The sequence below is a fragment of the Papio anubis genome, chromosome 17, assembly GCF_008728515.1.
Source record: "Papio anubis isolate 15944 chromosome 17, Panubis1.0, whole genome shotgun sequence".
Classification (NCBI taxonomy): Eukaryota; Metazoa; Chordata; class Mammalia; order Primates; family Cercopithecidae; genus Papio; species Papio anubis.
Genome location: NC_044992.1, coordinates 28453302 through 28472146, shown reverse-complemented (window position 1 = coordinate 28472146; position 18845 = coordinate 28453302). Strand labels below are relative to the sequence as shown.

The 18845-nt window shown below is 52.2% G+C and overlaps 2 protein-coding genes across 10 annotated transcripts in view; one reads left to right on the top strand and one right to left on the bottom strand.

Annotated features, from left to right (window-relative positions):
- The window catches only part of MMP28 (matrix metallopeptidase 28), a 42601-nt gene extending 29012 nt beyond the window's left edge, over positions 1-13589 (top strand). For 2 of the 4 annotated variants that reach the window (XM_031657477.1, XM_031657476.1), the window contains 7 exons: positions 542-621; positions 790-977; positions 6484-6708; positions 9173-9418; positions 11091-11240; positions 11554-11721; positions 12558-13585. In XM_031657477.1, coding sequence (XP_031513337.1) covers positions 542-621; positions 790-977; positions 6484-6708; positions 9173-9418; positions 11091-11240; positions 11554-11721; positions 12558-12952 — 1452 coding nt within the window. In that variant the 3' untranslated portion in view covers positions 12953-13585. Of the gene's footprint in view, positions 1-541; positions 622-789; positions 978-6483; positions 6709-9172; positions 9419-11090; positions 11241-11553; positions 11722-12557 lie in introns of all 4 variants that reach the window. The other 2 variants (XM_009190135.3, XM_003912629.4) reach the window with 2 other exon arrangements.
- C17H17orf50 (chromosome 17 C17orf50 homolog) lies at positions 819-18562 on the bottom strand. 6 transcript variants are annotated; one of them, XM_009190139.4, is made up of 5 exons: positions 18457-18543; positions 15126-15447; positions 14862-15025; positions 4044-4100; positions 819-929 (listed from the first exon to the last, which is right to left on the bottom strand). In XM_009190139.4, exons 1-4 carry the CDS (start codon positions 18467-18469, stop codon positions 4063-4065), a joined length of 537 nt encoding a protein of 178 aa, XP_009188403.1. In that variant the 5' UTR covers positions 18470-18543; the 3' UTR covers positions 819-929; positions 4044-4062. The 6 variants fall into 6 exon arrangements, with proteins under 6 accessions (XP_009188403.1, XP_009188401.1, XP_031513338.1 ...); XM_009190137.4 differs by lacking the exons at positions 819-929; positions 4044-4100 and adding an exon at positions 14373-14497; XM_031657478.1 differs by lacking the exons at positions 819-929; positions 4044-4100 and adding an exon at positions 14376-14729.
- Between the last annotated feature and the right edge of the window lie 283 nt (positions 18563-18845).

Sequence of the window (18845 nt, the reverse complement as noted above, 5' to 3'; positions counted from 1 at the left end):
ATGTGACAGGCACTGTGCTAAGTGCTTTATAAGCACTCTTGTGATTAGTCCTCACACACAAAAAAACCCTGTAAGGTAAGTACTAGTATTGCGCTCACTTTACAGTTGAGAAACCTGTGGTTTAGAGAAGTATCTTACTAGTTGGAATTCAAACCTAGGTGGGCCTGATTCCAGAGCCTGTTACTCTACTGTCTAGCATGTCCTGCTAGATTCCTACCGATGCCATAAGATATGGGTAGGTACCACTGGCCCAGTAGGTACTGCAGGGCAGGTACTAGTGGCCCAGTTTTAGGCATAAGGAAGCAAAGGTTCAGAAATATTGAGTGACTTGCCTGAGATCATCAGCTAGTTAGTGGTGGCCTGGAATTGAGTCCAAGTCCTTTTGACTTTAATCCCAGGACTGATTCTGCTATAGCTTATAGACCCTCTTGGGCAAAAGACAAGAGGTGAGACTGGGCAGGATGTATACGCCATGGGCCCTTGGGGACCAAGGAAAGGAAAAGTATGCTATGGAAACAGCAGATATTCCTCTCTCCCGCAGGCATTCCTAGAGAAGTATGGATACCTCAATGAACAGGTCCCCAAAGCTCCCACCTCCACTCAATTCAGCGATGCCATCAGGTAGGGTGGAGGGATGTGGAGGACTTGGGGTAGGGGTGCTAGGATGCCAAGCTCTGGCCATTTCCTCCCTCCTTCTGGAAGCCTGGCTGGCCACACCCCAGGGAGGCAGACCTCCCTGCCCTCACCCTTACCACTCACCTTCCCCTTGTGGTCCTTTCCTCCTGACAGAGCGTTTCAGTGGGTGTCCCAGCTACCTGTCAGCGGTGTGCTGGACCGCGCCACCCTGCGCCAGATGACTCGTCCCCGCTGCGGGGTTGCAGATACCAACAGTTATGCGGTCTGGACTGAGAGGATCAGTGACCTGTTTGCTAGACACCGGACCAAAATGAGGCGTAAGAAACGCTTTGCAAAGCAAGGTGAGCACTGTTAAAATCTGGCTAGGCTAAGATTTCCCAAAGTCTTGAAGCCAATGGCTAGGAAAACAGCTGAGCCTGGGACTGGACTTTATTGGTAACCTCTCTTCCCTAGGGCACGGGAGGAGTGGGTAAATAGGACCTCTTGGCTTGAGGACCATGATTGTGAATACAGACATTTAAGTCGGAATGACACCTACATTGATGAATTTTCATTGTACAAGTATTTTTCCAGATCAAACCCCACAAAACCCACGTAATTCCTTGATCAGTTTTCAATGCAGGGCAGTTAAATTGTTGCTAACATTTTTCATTTATATTTACTGAAGTTATTTTCATCAGAATTCATTCTTTTTCTTTTTTTTTTTTTTTTTTTTTTGAGACGGAGTCTCACTCTGTCGCCCAGGCTGGAGTGCAGTGGCATGATCTCAGCTCACTGCAAGCTCTGCCTCCTGGGATTACGCCATTCTCCTGCCTCAGCCTCCTGAGTAGCTGGGACTACAGGCGCCCGCCACCACGCCCGGCTAGTTTTTTGTATTTTTTAGTAGAGACGGGGTTTCACCGTGTTAGCCAGGATGGTCTCGATCTCCTGACCTCGTGATCCGCCCGTCTCGGCCTCCCACAGTGCTGGGATTAGAATTCATTCTTTTTCAAACAGTTACTAAACAAAGTTGTGATTCATAAGATTTACTTTGTCCATAGCATATTTTTAACCACTTTGTTGAGCTATAGTTCACATCCCATACAATTTACCCATTTAAAGTGTACAATTCAGTGGTTAGGATATTTGTGGAATTGTGCAACCATTACCACAATCTAATTCCAGAACATTTCATCACCCGGAAAAGAACCTCCATGCCCATTAGCAGTCATTCCCCCTTCTCCCCTTCCCCTAGCCTCTGGCAACCGTTAATCCACTTCTGTCTCAGTGGATTTGCCTCTTTTGAACATTTCATCATAGCACAGTTTGCACATTACAGTTTCTGCTGTCATGATTTTCCTTTTGTAGCTTTATTTTGTTTCTTCCTTTTCTCCTCCTCCTTCTTTTAGCCAAATTTAATATTCCAGGGGTTAAATGGTACAGATCTAAGATTTATGAAGATTTGATTCTTTTGTCAGTTTTTCACAAATAGCGAGTTTTACTATGCATAATTTTTTTTGAGACAGTCTTGTTCTGTCGCCCAGGCTGGAGTCAGTGGCGCAATCTCAGCTCACTGCAACCTCCGCCTCCTGGGTTCAAGCGATTCTCCTGCCTCAGCCTCACAAGTATCTGGGACTACAGGCGCATGCCACCATGCCTGGCTCATTTCTGGATTTTTAGTAGAGACAGGGTTTTGCCATGTTGGCCAGGCTGGTCTCAAACCCACCTCGGCCTCCCAAAAGGCTGGGATTACAGGCGTTAGCCACCGCGCCTGGCCTACCATGCCTAATATTAACAACCTGATTGTTTTTACTAAGTCTAATTTTCTCTGCTCAATTTTTGCAGCTTTCAAGATTTCTAACAAGATGGGGGTTTTTAACCAGATTTTCATCTATCATCAATTTTACTGTGAACACTTTGGGCCATTGCCACTTTTAATGTGTTTAATTGACTACTTTCACTGATAGTATTCATTAGGAACAGGACAGAAGGCACATAGTTTGTTCTCATTTCTTAACTAACCTGTAAGGAAATTGTGGGCAGTTCCCCTTCACTGTTGGAGGGCAGCTGTTTCCAGGTGTTTGCCAACCCAATTCTGCTTCACCTATATGCCCAGCCACTCTAGGTCCTCAGTACTGACTGCTTGCCTTCCTGGTAAAGCAAGGAGTCAGCAATGGGGTCCGGCTCCAGAGTCAAGATGCCCTTGGTGTCAACATGTTCTGTGTCCCACCATGTTTCTGGGCAACAGAGAGGAAGAGTGAAGTAGAAGAGCAGAGAGCTGTGAGTTCAAGAGGCACTGGTAGAATAGAGAGCAGCATCCCTGGAGCCAGAGGCCCTGGGTTCAAGTCTCAGCTGTGTGGCCTGGGCCAGGTCACTTTGCTCACTGAGGTTCCGTTCCTTCATCCGAGACATAGGCCCTTACAGGTTGCAAAGGAGAGATGGTCCCTGATTACCAGGTGGAAGGGGCTTGTTGTGAGAATGCAGTGGAAAGTGGGGCAGCCCCAGAAACAGTCCAACAGCTATACTTTGACCTGAGCTCTGGGGCTGCTTCCTTCTGGCTGTATCTCACCTTCTCATGCCCCAAAGGAAGGTATTAGATCTAATAGAGTTCATCACTATACAATTTCGAGCATATCTCTCTCTCTCTCTCTTTTTTTTTTGAGATGGAGCCTCGCTCTTTTGCCCAGGCTGAAGTGCAGTGGCGCAGTCTCGGGTGACTGCAACCTCCACCTACGGGGTTCAGGCAATTCTTCTGCCTCAGCCTCCTGAATAGCTAGGATTACAGGCACACGCCACCATGACAGACTAATTTTGTGTGTGTGTGTGTATTTTTAGTAAGGACGGGGTTTCACCATGTTGGCCAGGCTGGTCTCAAGCTCCTGACCTTAGGTGATTGCCCACCTCGGCCTCCCAAAGTGCTGGGATTACAGGCGCAAGCCACCGTGCCCAGTCAGAGCATCTCTTTTTGATAGAGGATAGTATTACTCAGTTGCCAAATAAAATATAAGATGCCCAGTTACATTTGAATTTCAGATGAACAACAAATAGTTTTTTAAAGTTAAAAAAAGAAATTTATCTGGCAGCTGGACACAGTGGTGCACATCTTTGATCCCAGCGCTTTGGGAGGCCGAGGCGGGTGGATCACCTGAGGTCAGGAGTTTGAGACCAGCCTGGCCAACATGGTAAAACCCTGTCTCTACTAAAAATACAAAAAGTAATTAACCTGGTGTGGTGGCACATACCTGTAATCCTAGATACTTGAGGCTGAGGCAGGATAATTCCTTGAATCTGAGAGGTAGATGTTTCAGTGAGCCAAAATTGTGCCACTGCACTCTAGCCTAGGTGACAGAGTGAGACTCTGTCTCAAAACAAAGAAAAAAGAAACTCATCTGACAACCTCATTGCAGGTACCTGCTCTTCCTACCTACCTGCAGGCCTTCTGTTCCTTCACTGAGCTGGCAGAGGCTGGGGGCACCAGGGTGTATCTGGGTAGAAAAGGAAAGAAGAGGGGAATGTATATTTATTGAGTATGCACTACATGCCCAGCAGTTCCACATTGCTATATCATTTAAGCCTCACATCTTACTATGGGGAAAGTCTTATCAACCCCATTTTGCACATAAGGAAACTGAGGCTTGGAGAGATTCCATAATTTGTTATGTAAGTTTGCAAGTAGAGATACTGGGATTCTAACCCATGTTCTTTCTACAGTGTCAATTCCCTGCTGGGAGTCAGAACTCCAGGGTTCTGTCCAGGCAAAGCTTTTAGCTCTCCTCCCCCTTCCCATACTGTTTCCTTCCCTCTTTCTTTTTGAACTGTGGAGCAAGGGTGTCAGGGGGTACAATGCCAGGTGCTACTACGGCCTGGGGGTCACCACGAAAACCAGCCCTCCCTGGCCAGGAGTTTGGGACAGGGCCTGAAGCGGTTAGCTTTCTCCATGGGAGCAAATCTGGAGGGAGACAGGGGCAAGGGCTCAGGCTGCTGGCCCCTGGCCAGGTCCTTTCTTCCTGGCAGACACACTAGTGTCACCCCCTACCCTGCTCCTCTCTCAGGAAAACAGTCATTTTCTTTCAAGTTCCATTCCTATTCATCCTCTCTATCCTTCCCCCAAACACACACATGCACACACTCAGAGTTTCCTACAGGATTTTATTCTGAGACCTGTCACCTTCACTGGCGGCCTAGAATGAGAAAACTGCCCACCACCCCCTCTTCTGCCTGGGAAGTGAGGGGCCCCGCTAGCTGCAAAGAGGCGGAAGGAGCCATCTCACACTATGCTAGTGGATTAAAGGTTTGTGAGGGGAAAGAAAGAGCCTGGGAGTCTGTCCCCACAGCAGGGTGTGAAAGAGCCCAGCGCCAGACAGTCTGGTGCCCAGTGAAGACTCACAGTGTGCCCAGCAGAAGTGTGACTGGCACATCACAAACCCTCAGCTGCACCTCTGGACCCCAGGCCTTCCCTCTGCCTTCCTTGTCTCCCTCGCTTCCTTAGAGCCATTCCCTCTCCCCTTGTTAAGGGTTGGTCACTGGCTGGGAGGCAGAGGTTGGGTGGTTGCCAGGCCAAACAGGCCCAGGGAGGCGGCATTGCCTTGAATGGAGCTTGACTCAGGGGTGGGAGAAGGGATGTGCCCCTCCCCCACTTGCGTTGGTGAGGAGAAGGGAATCCAGCTCCTCTGCTCTCCAAGACCCTCCCTTACATCTGGAGAATCTCAGCTCGTGCTTTGACCAGAAGGAATGATGTTTGGGCAGATTTATAAGCCTGGAGTCCTGGCAAATGTGCCTGCCTGTCTATGTGGGATAATAGAAGAGCCCTGGATTAGGTGTCAGGGCCTGCCTCAGCTACTCACTCATTCTGGGACCCTGGGCAGGCCCCTTGTCCTGGGGTCTCAGTCTCAGTTATCACACCCTTGGCCCAAGAGTCCTGCCTCCAAGCCATGAGTCTTCCACTTGAGGTTACAATCCCAGCCCCTGGGATTTGCAGGGCTCAGAAATAGCCCACAAGAAACTCGGGATCTGGCCCTTCCAGCCATGCTGCTGCCGGGTTCATGCTGAGCTGCAGATGGGCCCAGACTCAGTTGACGGGGGCTGGGGCAAGGGGCCAGAGTCTCAGCCCTCAGGGAGGAGTTGTAATTTGGAGCAAAGGGAGAAAAACCCTTAACTAAGCAGAGATGGAAAACTTTCTCTCAGTCAGTGACAAAACACACCCTTTGTTCTTATTTGTTTTCACCTCAGAGCTCTCCAGAGTCCCTGAGGAAGTGAAGAGGAGAGGGGCAGGAAAGAACCTCAAATGAATGAGTCTTGTGGTTGTTGGCTGGCCATAGACCCCAGGCCCTGGAAAGGGCAGAGTGAAGTGTCTAGAGGTGGCAGGAGGGTGTGAGGCCTGAAGAGAGATGGTGGGGAGCTGGGGGAGTCACAGCTGTGGCCTCTGTGGCCCCACTCTCCTCCGCTCTGACACTGAAGGCGGGGGCTGGGATTTGCTGGTAGCAACAGACACAGAACTGTTTTCAGACTCAGTCCAGGCTGTGGGGAAGAACAAGACCCTAGACCAAGGGTTCAGACAGACTCCTTCAGACTGGGGGCTTCTCCTGGGCAGAGGCTGCATCCCCTCCAACACACTGGGACCTCCACAGTCCAAGCCACTGTATTGGGGACTGTCCAGGGTAAGGGGAGTCCTCTCAGTCTGAGGGCTGCCCTCGGCCAGGTAGTATTGCCCTAGTCAAAGCCTGAGCTGCCCAGGGCAAAAACTATGTCTTCCCCATCAGACCAGGGGCTGCTGGGAGAGGGCCTACACCTCGCCATCATACTGGGTCTGTGGGGACCAGACTCAGGCTCTGCAGCAGGTGTGACTGACGTGGGCTTTCTGGGTGGCAGGTAACAAATGGTACAAGCAGCACCTCTCCTACCGCCTGGTGAACTGGCCTGAGCGCCTGCCGGAGCCGGCAGTTCGGGGCGCCGTGCGTGCCGCCTTCCAGTTGTGGAGCAACGTCTCAGCGCTGGAGTTCTGGGAGGCCCCAGCCACAGGCCCCGCTGACATCCGGCTCACCTTCTTCCAAGGGGACCACAACGATGGGCTGGGGAACGCCTTTGATGGCCCAGGTGCTGACACAAAGCCTCCCTCCCACACAGCAGGAGGGGAACCCAACTTGGAGAGGCAGTTTGGGGGTGGCAATGAAGTATTCACCCTCCCTGTGGCCTTGGCAGAGCCACATCTCCCTGCAAAAAACCCTCAGTCTCCTCATCCTAGAATGGGAACAGTGGTCCCTGCTCTACTATGTGTCACATGTCTGAACGGACAGTCAGATAAAGCTCTGCAAGAAAAATGCTTTGCAAATTCTAAAGAGTATTATGCATTCTGGGAGAATCTCCAAACCCATCATCCATCCTCTGCCTCTAGACAGTCCTGTGCTTCTCTTGTTCTCCAGAGTGGATGTTCACGCCAGAGCCCTAAAACACATCCACTGCCCACCACTGCTCCCCCACCCCCAACTACCACAGCTGCTGCCACAGGGCAAGAGGCACTCTACTCCTGACAACCCCGACAGGGAAGTGCTTTATATACCTACACCACAGATAGTTCTGTTTGTCCCCAACCTGAAGGTTCTGGCTGCAATTTAAACCACTCTCTTCCCCTTCTGCCCAACGCTGGCCTTCAGAACCTGAATATAGGCTATTTGCATATTTCCTCTCCTAACGAAGAAAGGAAACCTGATCAGACCCCTTCAGGCTGGGGACTTAAGCCCTTGTATGGCCTGGGAACTTGAGCCCCCATCTCCCTCGCACCCTCCTGCTTTCAGTCAAGCCCACCTACAGCAAAGGCCACATCCAGGCCCTGCTGCTGGGACCTGGATTAGGACCAAGAGAAATCTAGGCTTTGCAAGAATCCACATGTAGTGCACACATGCACTTATTTGTAACTGACTTCATCCATGTGATCTACCTGAGATGGTTCTATCCATACCTAGTTAAGACAGCACTGCACTGGGAGTGAGGACTTTGGGATCCCCAAGCAACTCTCTGATTTGGGACAGATACCTTGTCTTTTTGAATAGTGGTCTTCTCCTCTCCCAAAGCTGCCCATCTGTCTCCCAGTGAGAGCTGAATAGAGTGAACAGTGCTTGAAACAGCTGGAGGCGTATTCAAAATAAGCATGTATTCCTCCTACACACGGCTGACCTTCCATGCCCCCAGGAGGCTCTCCTTTTAGTCCAGCCCCCCTATTTTTGTCAGTCCCAGTTGGCCTGGGGTCCAAGAAGGCAAAGCTGGAGGAACCCTCAACAAGCTTCTATGCAAACTATCCTAGCGCAGTTTTCTGACTCCTGTGTCAGGGTCACCTGCCCCTGTGGAAGGTGAATCGTTAGGGGTGGTACCCTGGCACCTGCACATGTAATAAGCTCCATCTGGGGCACACTAAAAGCTTGAAAATCACTGATCCGGCCCCACTCCCTCTGCTCATTCCTATTATAAGTAGAGAGAGGCCCCCCAGAGGTGCCCCGGCAGAGGAGGGCAAGAATATATATATATATAATTAATTATAATTATAAATATTATATTTAATTATAATTATATATATAAATAATAAAAATATATACCTTTTATTAAAGAAAATATACATAATATAGAAGTGAATTATCTCAAGTTTAGCCTGATGAACTTTCATACACTGAACACTCCCAGCACCCAAATCAAGAAACAGAAGGTCCCATCACGCCTCCTTTTAGGGGTAACTATACTCTACCTACTTCTAGATATTTTTGAAAGTAATTCTTATGTAGCCCTTATTATGTGCTAGGCACTGTTCCAAGGATCACTTTTTTGTTGTTGTTGTTTCATGTTTTTTTGTTTTTTGTTTGTTTTTGTTTTTGTTTCGAGACAGGGTCTCACTCTGTCACCCAGGCTGGAGTGCAGTGGCACAATCACAGCTCACTGCAGCCTTGACCTCCTGGGACTCAAGAGAGCCTCCCCACCTCAGCCTCCCAAGGAGCTGGGGCTACAGGTGCACACCACCACGCCTAGCTAATGCTCTTGGTTTTTAGCAGAGAGGAGGTCTTGCTTTGTTCCCCAGGCTGGTCTCGAACTCCTGGATTCAAGTGTTACTCCCACATCAGCCTCCCAAAGTGCTGGGATTACAGGCGTGAGCTACCGCACCCTGCTGCATGATTTGTAATACACATGTACACACACACACGCACATACACACTTATTATTCAGAACAACTCTGTGAGGAAGAAGCTCACCATCATCATTCCCATTTGCAGATCAGGAAGTTAAGACAGAGAGAGGTTAAACTAAATGCTGAAGGTCACACAGCTAGTAGATTGTAAAAGTAGGTATGGCACCCAAATTGGTGGGCCCATGCCGTATCTGCACCACAGTGCCTCTTAGGCCTCCACAGCCTAGTCATCTGTTCACCTCTGCACACATCAGGTTCTGTCAGACTTTAGGAGGGAAACTATACAGCAGAAAACAGCCACACACACCCCAGTGGCATTTGCGCTGGGCCGCGAGTACTTGGGGGCATCGTGGGCCCGTGGCACCCCCTGACGTTCTGCCCCGCCTGCAGGGGGCGCCCTGGCACATGCCTTCCTGCCCCGCCGCGGCGAAGCGCACTTCGACCAAGACGAGCGGTGGTCCCTGAGCCGCCGCCGTGGGCGCAACCTGTTCGTGGTGCTGGCGCACGAGATCGGTCACACGCTCGGCCTCACCCACTCGCCCGCACCGCGCGCGCTCATGGCGCCCTACTACAAGAGGCTGGGCCGCGACGCGCTGCTCAGCTGGGACGACGTGCTAGCCGTGCAGAGCCTGTATGGTAAGGCCTCCAGACATGCCCCGCTCTTGGTCCCACCCTTGTCCCCCGGGCCTTCTGTCCTTGAACACCAGCTCCTCAAATATGATTTCCCATCCTAAGCGCATAGATCTGGCCTCCCTGTCGCCGACTCGTCCCAATTCTAAAGCCCCGTGCCCCCCTCAAATCTGAAAAACCTCGGACTCTTGCTCCCCCGAGTCCATGGCCCTCATCTCTCCATCAGTCCCAACCAATTCCTGTGCACAGTCCCCCCAGCCCCAGCCCCTTGCGTTCCACTTACTGGATTTCTGCGCAACCTCCAGCCTCCGGAGCTCCCGCTCACATCATGTCCCGGCCCCCTCACCCATACCCAATCCTCGGGCCCACCTCTTCCCCCATCCCAGACCCCAAAGCCTTCATTCCTGCCCCAGCCACTAGCTCTCCCCGAGCCTTTCTCTCACCATGACGCTGATGCCCCCTACCCCCAAAACCTGCCCACCTCTGCCTGGTGATGGGCTCAGACCAGGTCTTCTTTCCCAGGGTGGGCCAGTGCTCCTGCCCTGGGACCTATCTCAGCGCAGGGCTGTCTCTCTCAGAGTGCCATGGGCAAAGCCAGGAGGCCTGGGTTCAAGTCACCTTCCATCCCTGATTAGCAGATGCTCTTGGGCATTTTCCCTCTGTGAGCCCTCAGTTTCACCTTCTGTGAAAAGGGATAACAATTGAGGCCCTGCTTACCTCACAGGGCTGTTATGCTACTGGGTATGTGCATGCTTTGTAGCGTGAGAAACTTATGCCCCGTAATACGAACAGCTACTATTTCATGAGTACCTACTGTGGGCAAGGCACTTGACATGCAACACACTCATGAAGTATGCTTCTTTTTGTCCACAGATCAAAATAATGGGGCTCAGAGAGGTTAGGTAACTTGCTCAGGGTCATGCAGCTAGGAAATTGCAGACTGGGATTCAGGTGATGGCACCAAATAAGAAGCTGGTTGGACTCTGCTTCACTCCTCTCATAAGTGAAGGATAGTGATGTAATTATCACAGCCTGGGTCTCTGGACTCTGCCCTCATGACACTTGTGTTGCCCAGGAATCAGGGAAGAGGACTCCCTGCCCCTTTTAGTTCCAAACCCTTGCTTGATACCCCACTCCAATTTTATCTCAGGAGGTTCCTCTGTCCCAGGATGTTGGGTAGGAGAAGATTCCTGAGTTTAGTTTGATGGTTAGCACCGACAACCAGAAACAACTCTTTTTTTTTTCTTTTTGAGATGGAGTCTCACTCTGTTACCCAGGCTAGAGTGCAGTGGCATGATCTTGGCTCACTGCAACCTCCACCTCCCGGATTCAAGCGATTCTCCTGCCTCGGCCTCCCAAGTAGCTGGGACTACAGGTGTGGGCCACCATGCCCGGTTAATTTTTATATTTTTAGTAGAGACAGGGTTTCACCATTGGCCAGGCTGGTCTCAAACTCCTAACCTCAAGTGAACTGCCTGCCTCGGCCTCCCAAAGTACTGGGATTACAGGTGTGAAACACCACTCCTGGCCCAGCAACAACTGTTAACCCCCACTCCCATTCTCCTTCCTTGCCCCTCATATTAAATAATCATGAAAGTAACCAAGGGAAGGTCTTGAGTGCACAGCATACCCTCCACTCTATGTGTGTTCTCTCTCTCTCATTTCCTTACTCACAAAGGGAAGCCCCTAGGGGGCTCGGTGGCTGTCCAGCTCCCAGGAAAGCTGTTCACTGACTTTGAGGCCTGGGACTCCCACAGCCCCCAAGGAAGGCGCCCTGAAACCCAGGGCCCTAAATACTGCCACTCTTCCTTCGATGCCATCACTGTAGGTAAGAAGGTCCCACTGGGGCTTTGCTTCTTTATTCTCTCCTTCCACATCTCTTAGGGTCTCCAGAGCTGGAGTACAAGGTGGGGGGATGGATTGTAAAAGCCAGAAATCCCAAGCCACAAGCATGCTGCAAGTAGCAACCCCACACCAAGCAAAACACTGCTTCTTCCTGCCCACTTTCCCCTCTGCGTCAACTGTACACACCATACCCTACCCTTGTCCATTTGGGAAACTGGCTTCCAGGACAGCATCTTCCCTGGAAAGCCAGCAGGAAGCTGATGGTCACACCTCAACTCTCTCTTGTCTCTGGGCAGACAGGCAACAGCGACTATATATTTTTAAAGGGAGCCACTTCTGGGAGGTGGCACCTGATGGCAACGTCTCAGAGCCCCGTCCACTACAGGAAAGGTGGGTCGGGCTGCCCCCCAACATTGAGGCTGCTGCAGTGTCATTGGAGGATGGAGATTTCTACTTCTTCAAAGGTACTGGCTCTGGGGCAGCTGGGAAAACTGAGCCCTAGAGAGGGGAGGTGTCGAGCCCTAGAGAGGGGAGGTGTCCTGCCCAAGGTCAAAAGGACAAAAGAGGGGAAGACTCTCACACGAGTCCATCGTGGAGTCTCTATTCCAATTTGAACCTGTGACCCCAGGGGAGACTCTATCAGAAGATACCTTTCAGGGATGGATTAGGGAGCAGCAAGTGTCAAGGTCCCAGGGACAGTTTCAGAGAGGAGTCTAGAGGGAAGCAGAGGACGGCTCTAGAATTCTGCAATTCCACCGAAAGAGTGGATCTTTCTTGGAATCTTAGCCATGTGGGGTTGGACATGTCGCTTAACTTTTGGAGTGTGCATTTCTCGAATGGGGAAAACAATACCTCAGATTTTTTGAGGAAGGAGTATGAAAAGAGAATATTGCTTGAAGAGTGTACAATATCTTACTAGATACATGGTAATACTTAGGTAAATAGAATTCATTCATTTTTCATTCATTCAACCAATATTGAGTGCCTTATATGCACTAGACACGGTTGGATATGTTAGGGATACAGGAGTGAACGAAACAAAAATCCTTGCCCTCATAGGCAGTGGAGAAAGCGCTGGGCTTTCCTTTCGAGGCTATCCGCCCTCTGCTGACACCTGCTGGAAGTCTAGACAATAACAGTGGTCGCTACTACCGCCCTGCTATTTATAACTAATTAGTAGTGCAATCCATTCGATTGGTATGAATACCAACCATCGTGGGCTCCAGCTTAAAGGAGAGCAGAGGTATGGGGGATAGAGGTAGGGTAGAGAGCTCACCCTGGCTCTCCCAATTTCCCACAGGGGGTCGATGCTGGAGGTTCCGGGGCCCCAAGCCAGTGTGGGGTCTCCCACAGCTGTGCCGTGCAGGGGGCCTGCCCCACCACCCCGACGCCGCCCTCTTCTTTCCTCCTCTACGCCGCCTGATCCTCTTCAAGGGTGCCCGCTACTACGTGCTGGCCCAAGGGGGACTGCAAGTGGAGCCCTACTACCCCCGAAGTCTGCGGGACTGGGGCGGCATCCCTGAGGAGGTCAGCGGCGCCCTGCCGAGGCCCGACGGCTCCATCATCTTCTTCCGAGATGACCGCTACTGGCGCCTCGACCAGGCCAAACTGCGGGCGACCACCTCAGGCCGCTGGGGCACCGAGCTGCCCTGGATGGGCTGCTGGCACGCCAACTCAGGGAGTACCCTGTTCTGAAGGCACCTCCTCATCTCAGAAACTGGTGGTGCTCTCAGGGCAAAATCGTGTTCCCCACCCCTGGGGCAGAACCCGTCTTAGAAGCCTCTGAGTCCCTCTGCAGAAGACCAGGCAGCAAAGCCCCCATCTGGAAGTCTGTCTGCCTTTGTTCCTTGAAGAATGCAGCATTGTCTTTGTCTGTTCCCACCACATGGAGGTGGGGGTTGGATCAATCTTAGGAAAAGCAAAAAAGGGTCCCAGATCCCTTGGCCCTTTCCTTCAAGGACTTCTGTCCTCCCCAGGCCTTTGTTTCTTCTGCTAAAGGTACAGTTCCTTTCAAGAGGTGACAGCACTGGGATCCAAACAGCGGGATGAAAAACTCAGCAGAGAGATTAGAGACCATTTTGCAAGACTGCCCTTCTCCTCAGGACCTCCTGGCTCAGTTCTTAGAAAACGGTGTCATATTTAGTCAGAGGCCGCACCCCCAGGAAGCATGGATGGGGATGAGGGCATAGGTGTCTCCAACCTCAGAGGCCCTTTGTGGGGTCAGGACGCAGAGTGGGAGGGAGACTGATGCAGGCCTGCCAGTCCCTGGCTTTTTGTCCGGGGCTAGAATAAAGAGGAGCCTTCAGCTGGTGGGCCGAGAGGCAGGAAGCAGCCTTCTTTGGAGCAGTTCTTCCATCCTTTGCTTTGAGAGCAGGTGGGCATGGGTGCAGGGGAGGCCAAGGCCATGCTCTTCCATCCAAGCCAGGACCAGCCAGCTGTGTGTGTGTGTGTGTGTGGAGCTGTGATGGAGAGAGGGTGCCTGCCTCTCCTCAAAAAGCAAAATGTCCTTGCCCCCCAGGCCAGATGGAGAATGTTGTGCAGCAGGGAGAGGTCAAGGGGCCTTCCTGGGGGTCTGCAACGCTGCAGGCACTGGGGATGCAGCCTCCACAACAGGCAGCCCTGCAGGCTGGGGGTGGCCTTGTGCTCTCACAATGGCCACATTCTCCAGGCCACACACGCGGCATTCCCAAAGCTCCTGCTGTCTGGCCAAGAATAGCTGGGATTCCTGGAGAAGGAACCAGCTCCCCAGCCTCCCTGTCTTCAGCCTCCACCCATGCCAGCATTTATTTTAGCATCTGGTTTTCCAGGCTTCCCCCACCCTTCCACACCTGCTAGTGCCTCATATGCACAGCATTGACCTCAGCAAGCCAGGGCGTCTAGGGGAGGGGAGAATGGTCTGGCAAGGGTTCAGCCCTCAGCTCCCCAGGGCCATTGTTGGCCCTGCCCGTTCATTTTCTTCTCTGCGGCGAGCAGAAGGGCATTTACCTTTGGATACAAATGTTTGTACTGTTCTGGGGTAGAGAGGGAAGCGGCTCCCTGCCCACACTTTTACCTCTGGCTTGAACCCCAGGAGGATCATCCCCACCCGGAGCCACCGTGCCCCACCTCAAAGCACTGACACTTTGATCAGAGGTTTTACTGAATGGTTTCAGGGAAAGAGGCAGGTTTGTCAAGAGGGATGAGGAAACCCGGAGGTTATTTTCTCTAGGCGATGCCCCTGCCCACCGGGCCAGAGCAGATCTGAAATACCCAAGAGGTGAAGGTGAGGCTGTGTGAGCCGACAGAGTCAGGTGTGCGGTGGCGCTGGTGCTGCGTGGGGCGGGGAGCCCTCGGTGGGCGCTGTTGACAGTGGGCTCTAGGTTATGCTGGGCTTTGCACTGGGGGCGCTAGGTGACAGGTGGGAACCAAGCACCAACAGTGGGCCTTCTTGCCGGATGGGGGCGCTCTGGACAACAGGTGAGAAGGGGCGGTTCTGGGAATGTGTCAGAGAGGAGTCCGCGTTCGAAGAGAGAAGGTCGGTATGGAGTCTGGGACTAGGAAAGGATGGAGGGCACAAAGGCTGGGAGTGGGGGCGCTCAGGAGCTCCCAGCGGCCCCCGCCTTACCCAGATCCGGGTGATCCAGAACGCAGTGCGCCACATAGGCCGGGTGGCTGTGCAGACTCCTGCATTTCTTGCAGAAAAGGATTTCGCAGCCCACACAGCCCCCGCGGCGCGGCGGTCGTCGCCGGATCTCCAACACGCACGGCTCCTCCGGGAGGCTCCGCTTCCTGCCGGCGGGGACCCGGCGCTCAGTGCCTAGGGCCGCCCCTCCTCCCTGGGGCCCAGGCACCGCGTCCCTCGTGCCCCCGCCGAGGAGCGCACATTCACCTGTCGGTGGGAGCCGTCAGGCCGCCCAGCAGCGCCAAGGGGCCGAGCCAGCCCCAGAAGCCGCTGTCCGCGCGCCGCAGCAGCGCCACCTGCTGGGTGCTGGACTCCTGGCGCAGCGGGCAGTAGGACACTGAGCGCCGCTCGCGGCCCTCGCCTTCCTCCGCCTCCCGCGGCGGCTCCTCGCCCTCCGCTGCGCTCTCCTCCGGCGGCCTCTGGTTGTCCTCGTCCTCGTCCTCGTCCTCCGACCCCTCCTTCCCTTCCTCTTCCGCCTCCTCGGCCCGGGGCTCTTCCGGTTCCTTCTTCCACAAGGGAGTCTTCACACCTGCGAGCCATAAGGTCAGGGCAGTCCTGCTGTCCCCGAGAAAGGGTCCAGAATAATTTTTCATTTTATTTAATGTTTAATTTTATTTTTTTGAGACAGGGTCTCTCTCTGTTGCTCAGGCTGGAGTGCAGTGGCGTGATCTCTGCTCACTGCAACCGCCGCCTCACTGGCTCAAGCGATTATCCTGCCTCAGCCTCCCAAGTAGCTGGGACTACAGGCACGCCCCACTGCGCCTGGCTAATTTTTGTATTTTTAGTAGAAACGGCATTTCACCATGTTGGCCGGACTGGTCTCAAACTCCTGACCTCAGGTGATTTGCCCTCCTCAGCCTCCCAAAGTGCTGAGATTACAGGTGTGAGCCACCGTGCCCGGCCCTGGATACTTTTTCAAAAAAATTTTGTAAGTCCAGGCATGGTGGCTCACGCCTGTAATCTCAGCACTTTGGGAGATCGAGGCAGGCGGATGGCTTGAGCTCAAGAGTTTGCGACCAGTGTGGGCAACAAGGTGAGACTCTTTTTATTTCGCTACAAAAAACAAAACAAAACAAACAAACAAAAAACGGCATGGTGGTGTACACCTGTGGTCCCAGCTACTTGGGAGGCTGAGGTGAGACTAAGCTGAGTTAGGGAAGTTGAGACTATGGTGAGCCATGATCGCACCACTGCACTCCAGCCTAGGTAAGAGTGAGACCCCTTCTCTACAATTAAAAAAAAATTTTTTTTTTTGAGACAGGGTCTCACTATGTTGCCCAGTCTGGTCTCGAACTCCTGGCTTCAAGCAGCTCTCCTGCCTAGGTCGCCTAAAGTGTGGGATCACAGCCACAAGCCACCTCCCCTGGCTTACTGATCCCTTTTTTGTTTTTTGTTTTTTTTTTTTTGAGACGGAGTCTCGCTCTATCGCCCAGGCTGGAGTGTGGTGGTGCCATCTGGGTTCACTACAAGCTCCACCTCCCGGGTTCATGCCATTCTCCTGCCTCAGCCTCCTGAGTAGCTGGGACTACAGGAGCCCACCACCATGCCTGGCTAACTTTTTGTATTTTTAGAAGAGACGGGGTCTCACCGTGTTAGCCAGGATGGTCTCGATCTCCTGACCTCAAGATCTGCCCGCCTCGGCCTCCCAAAGTGTTGGGATTACAGGCGTGAGCCACCGCGCCCGGTCGTTGATCCCATTTTAACAGGTGGTTATTTGTAGAATATTTTATTTTCTGAATGAGATTTCCTTCCTCCAAGTGGGTCTTGCCTTAAGGAAGCCCAGCATCTCCGCTGGTGGGGCGGGCAGGCAGGTGGGCTTACAGCACCTCTGTATGATTAGAAAAGGCGCCTTATAGTCAGGGAGATGGAAAAAGGACCCTCTATGGGCAGACCAATTGGGAAAAGGCTGTCCTTAGGGTGAGCCGATTAGGAAAACGTGCCTCAGACTTCAGCCACCATTGTCCCCTCTTGCTGGTGCCTTTGTTCAGGGCACAGATACCACAAGCAGTAGCCCCAGCAGGACGTTCTTGGACTGACATGGAAGCTAAGCTGGCCTCCCCTAGAAGGTGTCCCCCGCCCATTCAGCAAACATTCACCAGGCTTCTTGCATCCTGTGTCTGTCACAGGATGTAAAGGAAAGGGGGGAGGAGGGCAAGGAAGACACAACTCGTGGAGTTTGCTATGGAAAAGTGAAGAAACTTTTCTAGGCTGGGCACAGTGGCTCATGCCTGTAATTCCAGCACTTTGGGAGGCTGAGGCAGGTGGATCACCTGAGGTCGGGAGTTTGAGACCAGCCTGACCAACATGGAGAAACCCTGTCTCTACTAAAAATACAAAATTAGCCAGGCGTGGCAGTGCATGCCTGTAATCCCAGCTACTCAGGAGGCTGAGACAGGAGAATCACTTGAACCTGGGGCGGGCGTGGAGGTTGTGGTGAGCCGAGATCACGCCATTGCATTCCAGCCTGAGCAACTCTTGTTGAAACTCCGTCTCAAAAAAGAAAAAAAAAGAAGAAAAGAAAAAGAAACGTTTCTATCAATCCCAGTCCATCCTATTTAAAGGGCAGAGGAAATGCTCATAATTGGTGTTTTAGCCTTCTGGTTGTAAAAGGCCAGGCCTAGCACACAGCTAGAAAAGGGTTCCAGAGATGTTTCAGGAGGAAGGGGAGGAGGAAAAGGGGTTGAAAAGAAAGGGTTGGACATTGAGTGCTGCGCTATGGAATTTGGACTTTGCCTCTCAGCAGTGAGGAGCCACTGAACATTCTTGTAGAAGGACATGTTCCAAGCTGTCTTTTAGGATGTTCCCTCTGACAAGACAGAGGGAGACCCCACCTAGGAGTCATTACAGTGGTCCAGGCCAGAAAAGACAAAGGCCTGAACAAGAGCATGTGGAGATGATGAAGCAGATGTGAAGACTATTCTGGAGCCAGATGTAGTGGCTCACACCTGTAATCCCAGCACTTTGGGAGGCCAAGGCGGGAGGATCACTTGAGCCTGGGAGGTTGAGACTGTGGTGAGCTATGATGATAACGCCACTGTACTCCAGCCTGGGTGACACAGCAGGACTGTTTCTAAAACAAACAAACAAACAAACAAAAACAGGCCAGGCACGGTGGTTCACGCCTGTAATCCCAGGATTTTGGGAGGCCAAGGTGGGTGGATCACTTGAGGTCAGGAGTTCGCTACTAGCCTGGCCAACTACTAAAAATACAAAATACAAAAATTAGCTGGGTGCTGTGGCATGTTCCTGTGGTCTCAGCTACTCGGGAGCCCGAGGCACGAGAATCGCTTGAACCCGGAAGGCAGAGGCTGCAGTGAGCCAAGATCTCGCCACTGCACTCCAGTCTGGGTGACAGAGCAAGACTCTGTCTCCAAAAAAAAAAAAAAAAGAGTATTCAGGAAGGGGAAAGGAGAGGGCTTGCAGCTACATGGATGGGTAACTGAGAAGAGGTTGGACTTCATGGTGATGGTCTTGACTGTCCAAGCTAGGGTCAAGAGGACCTGTCCACCAGCCCCACCCTGCCTCCAGCCCCACTCACCATGCTTATCCATTCTTCCCAAGGCTGTGCCCTGCTTTCCCTGATCAGGGACTGGGATGTGAGAGGATGCCCAGAACCCAGAGAACTTTGTCTCATGTCTAGGGCCTCTATTGGATCACAAGGGGTGGGGCTAGAACCTCACCTGCCCATAAGGCTCTGCCCAGGAATAATATCCTTTTCCAGAGCCTCCCAAAGCACTAACAACCCAGGTGTCTCCTACCTTCCCTCTTAGGAAGGCATTAAAGGGGAAGAGAGGACGGCTTTGGCCCCTAATAAACTGGATTCAAATCCCAGCTCTACCACATAAATACAAAAGTTATCTGATGTTCAGCATGGTATCTCTCTGACTTTCACTCTCTTCATCTGTAAGTCAGAGTAGTAGTACAGTA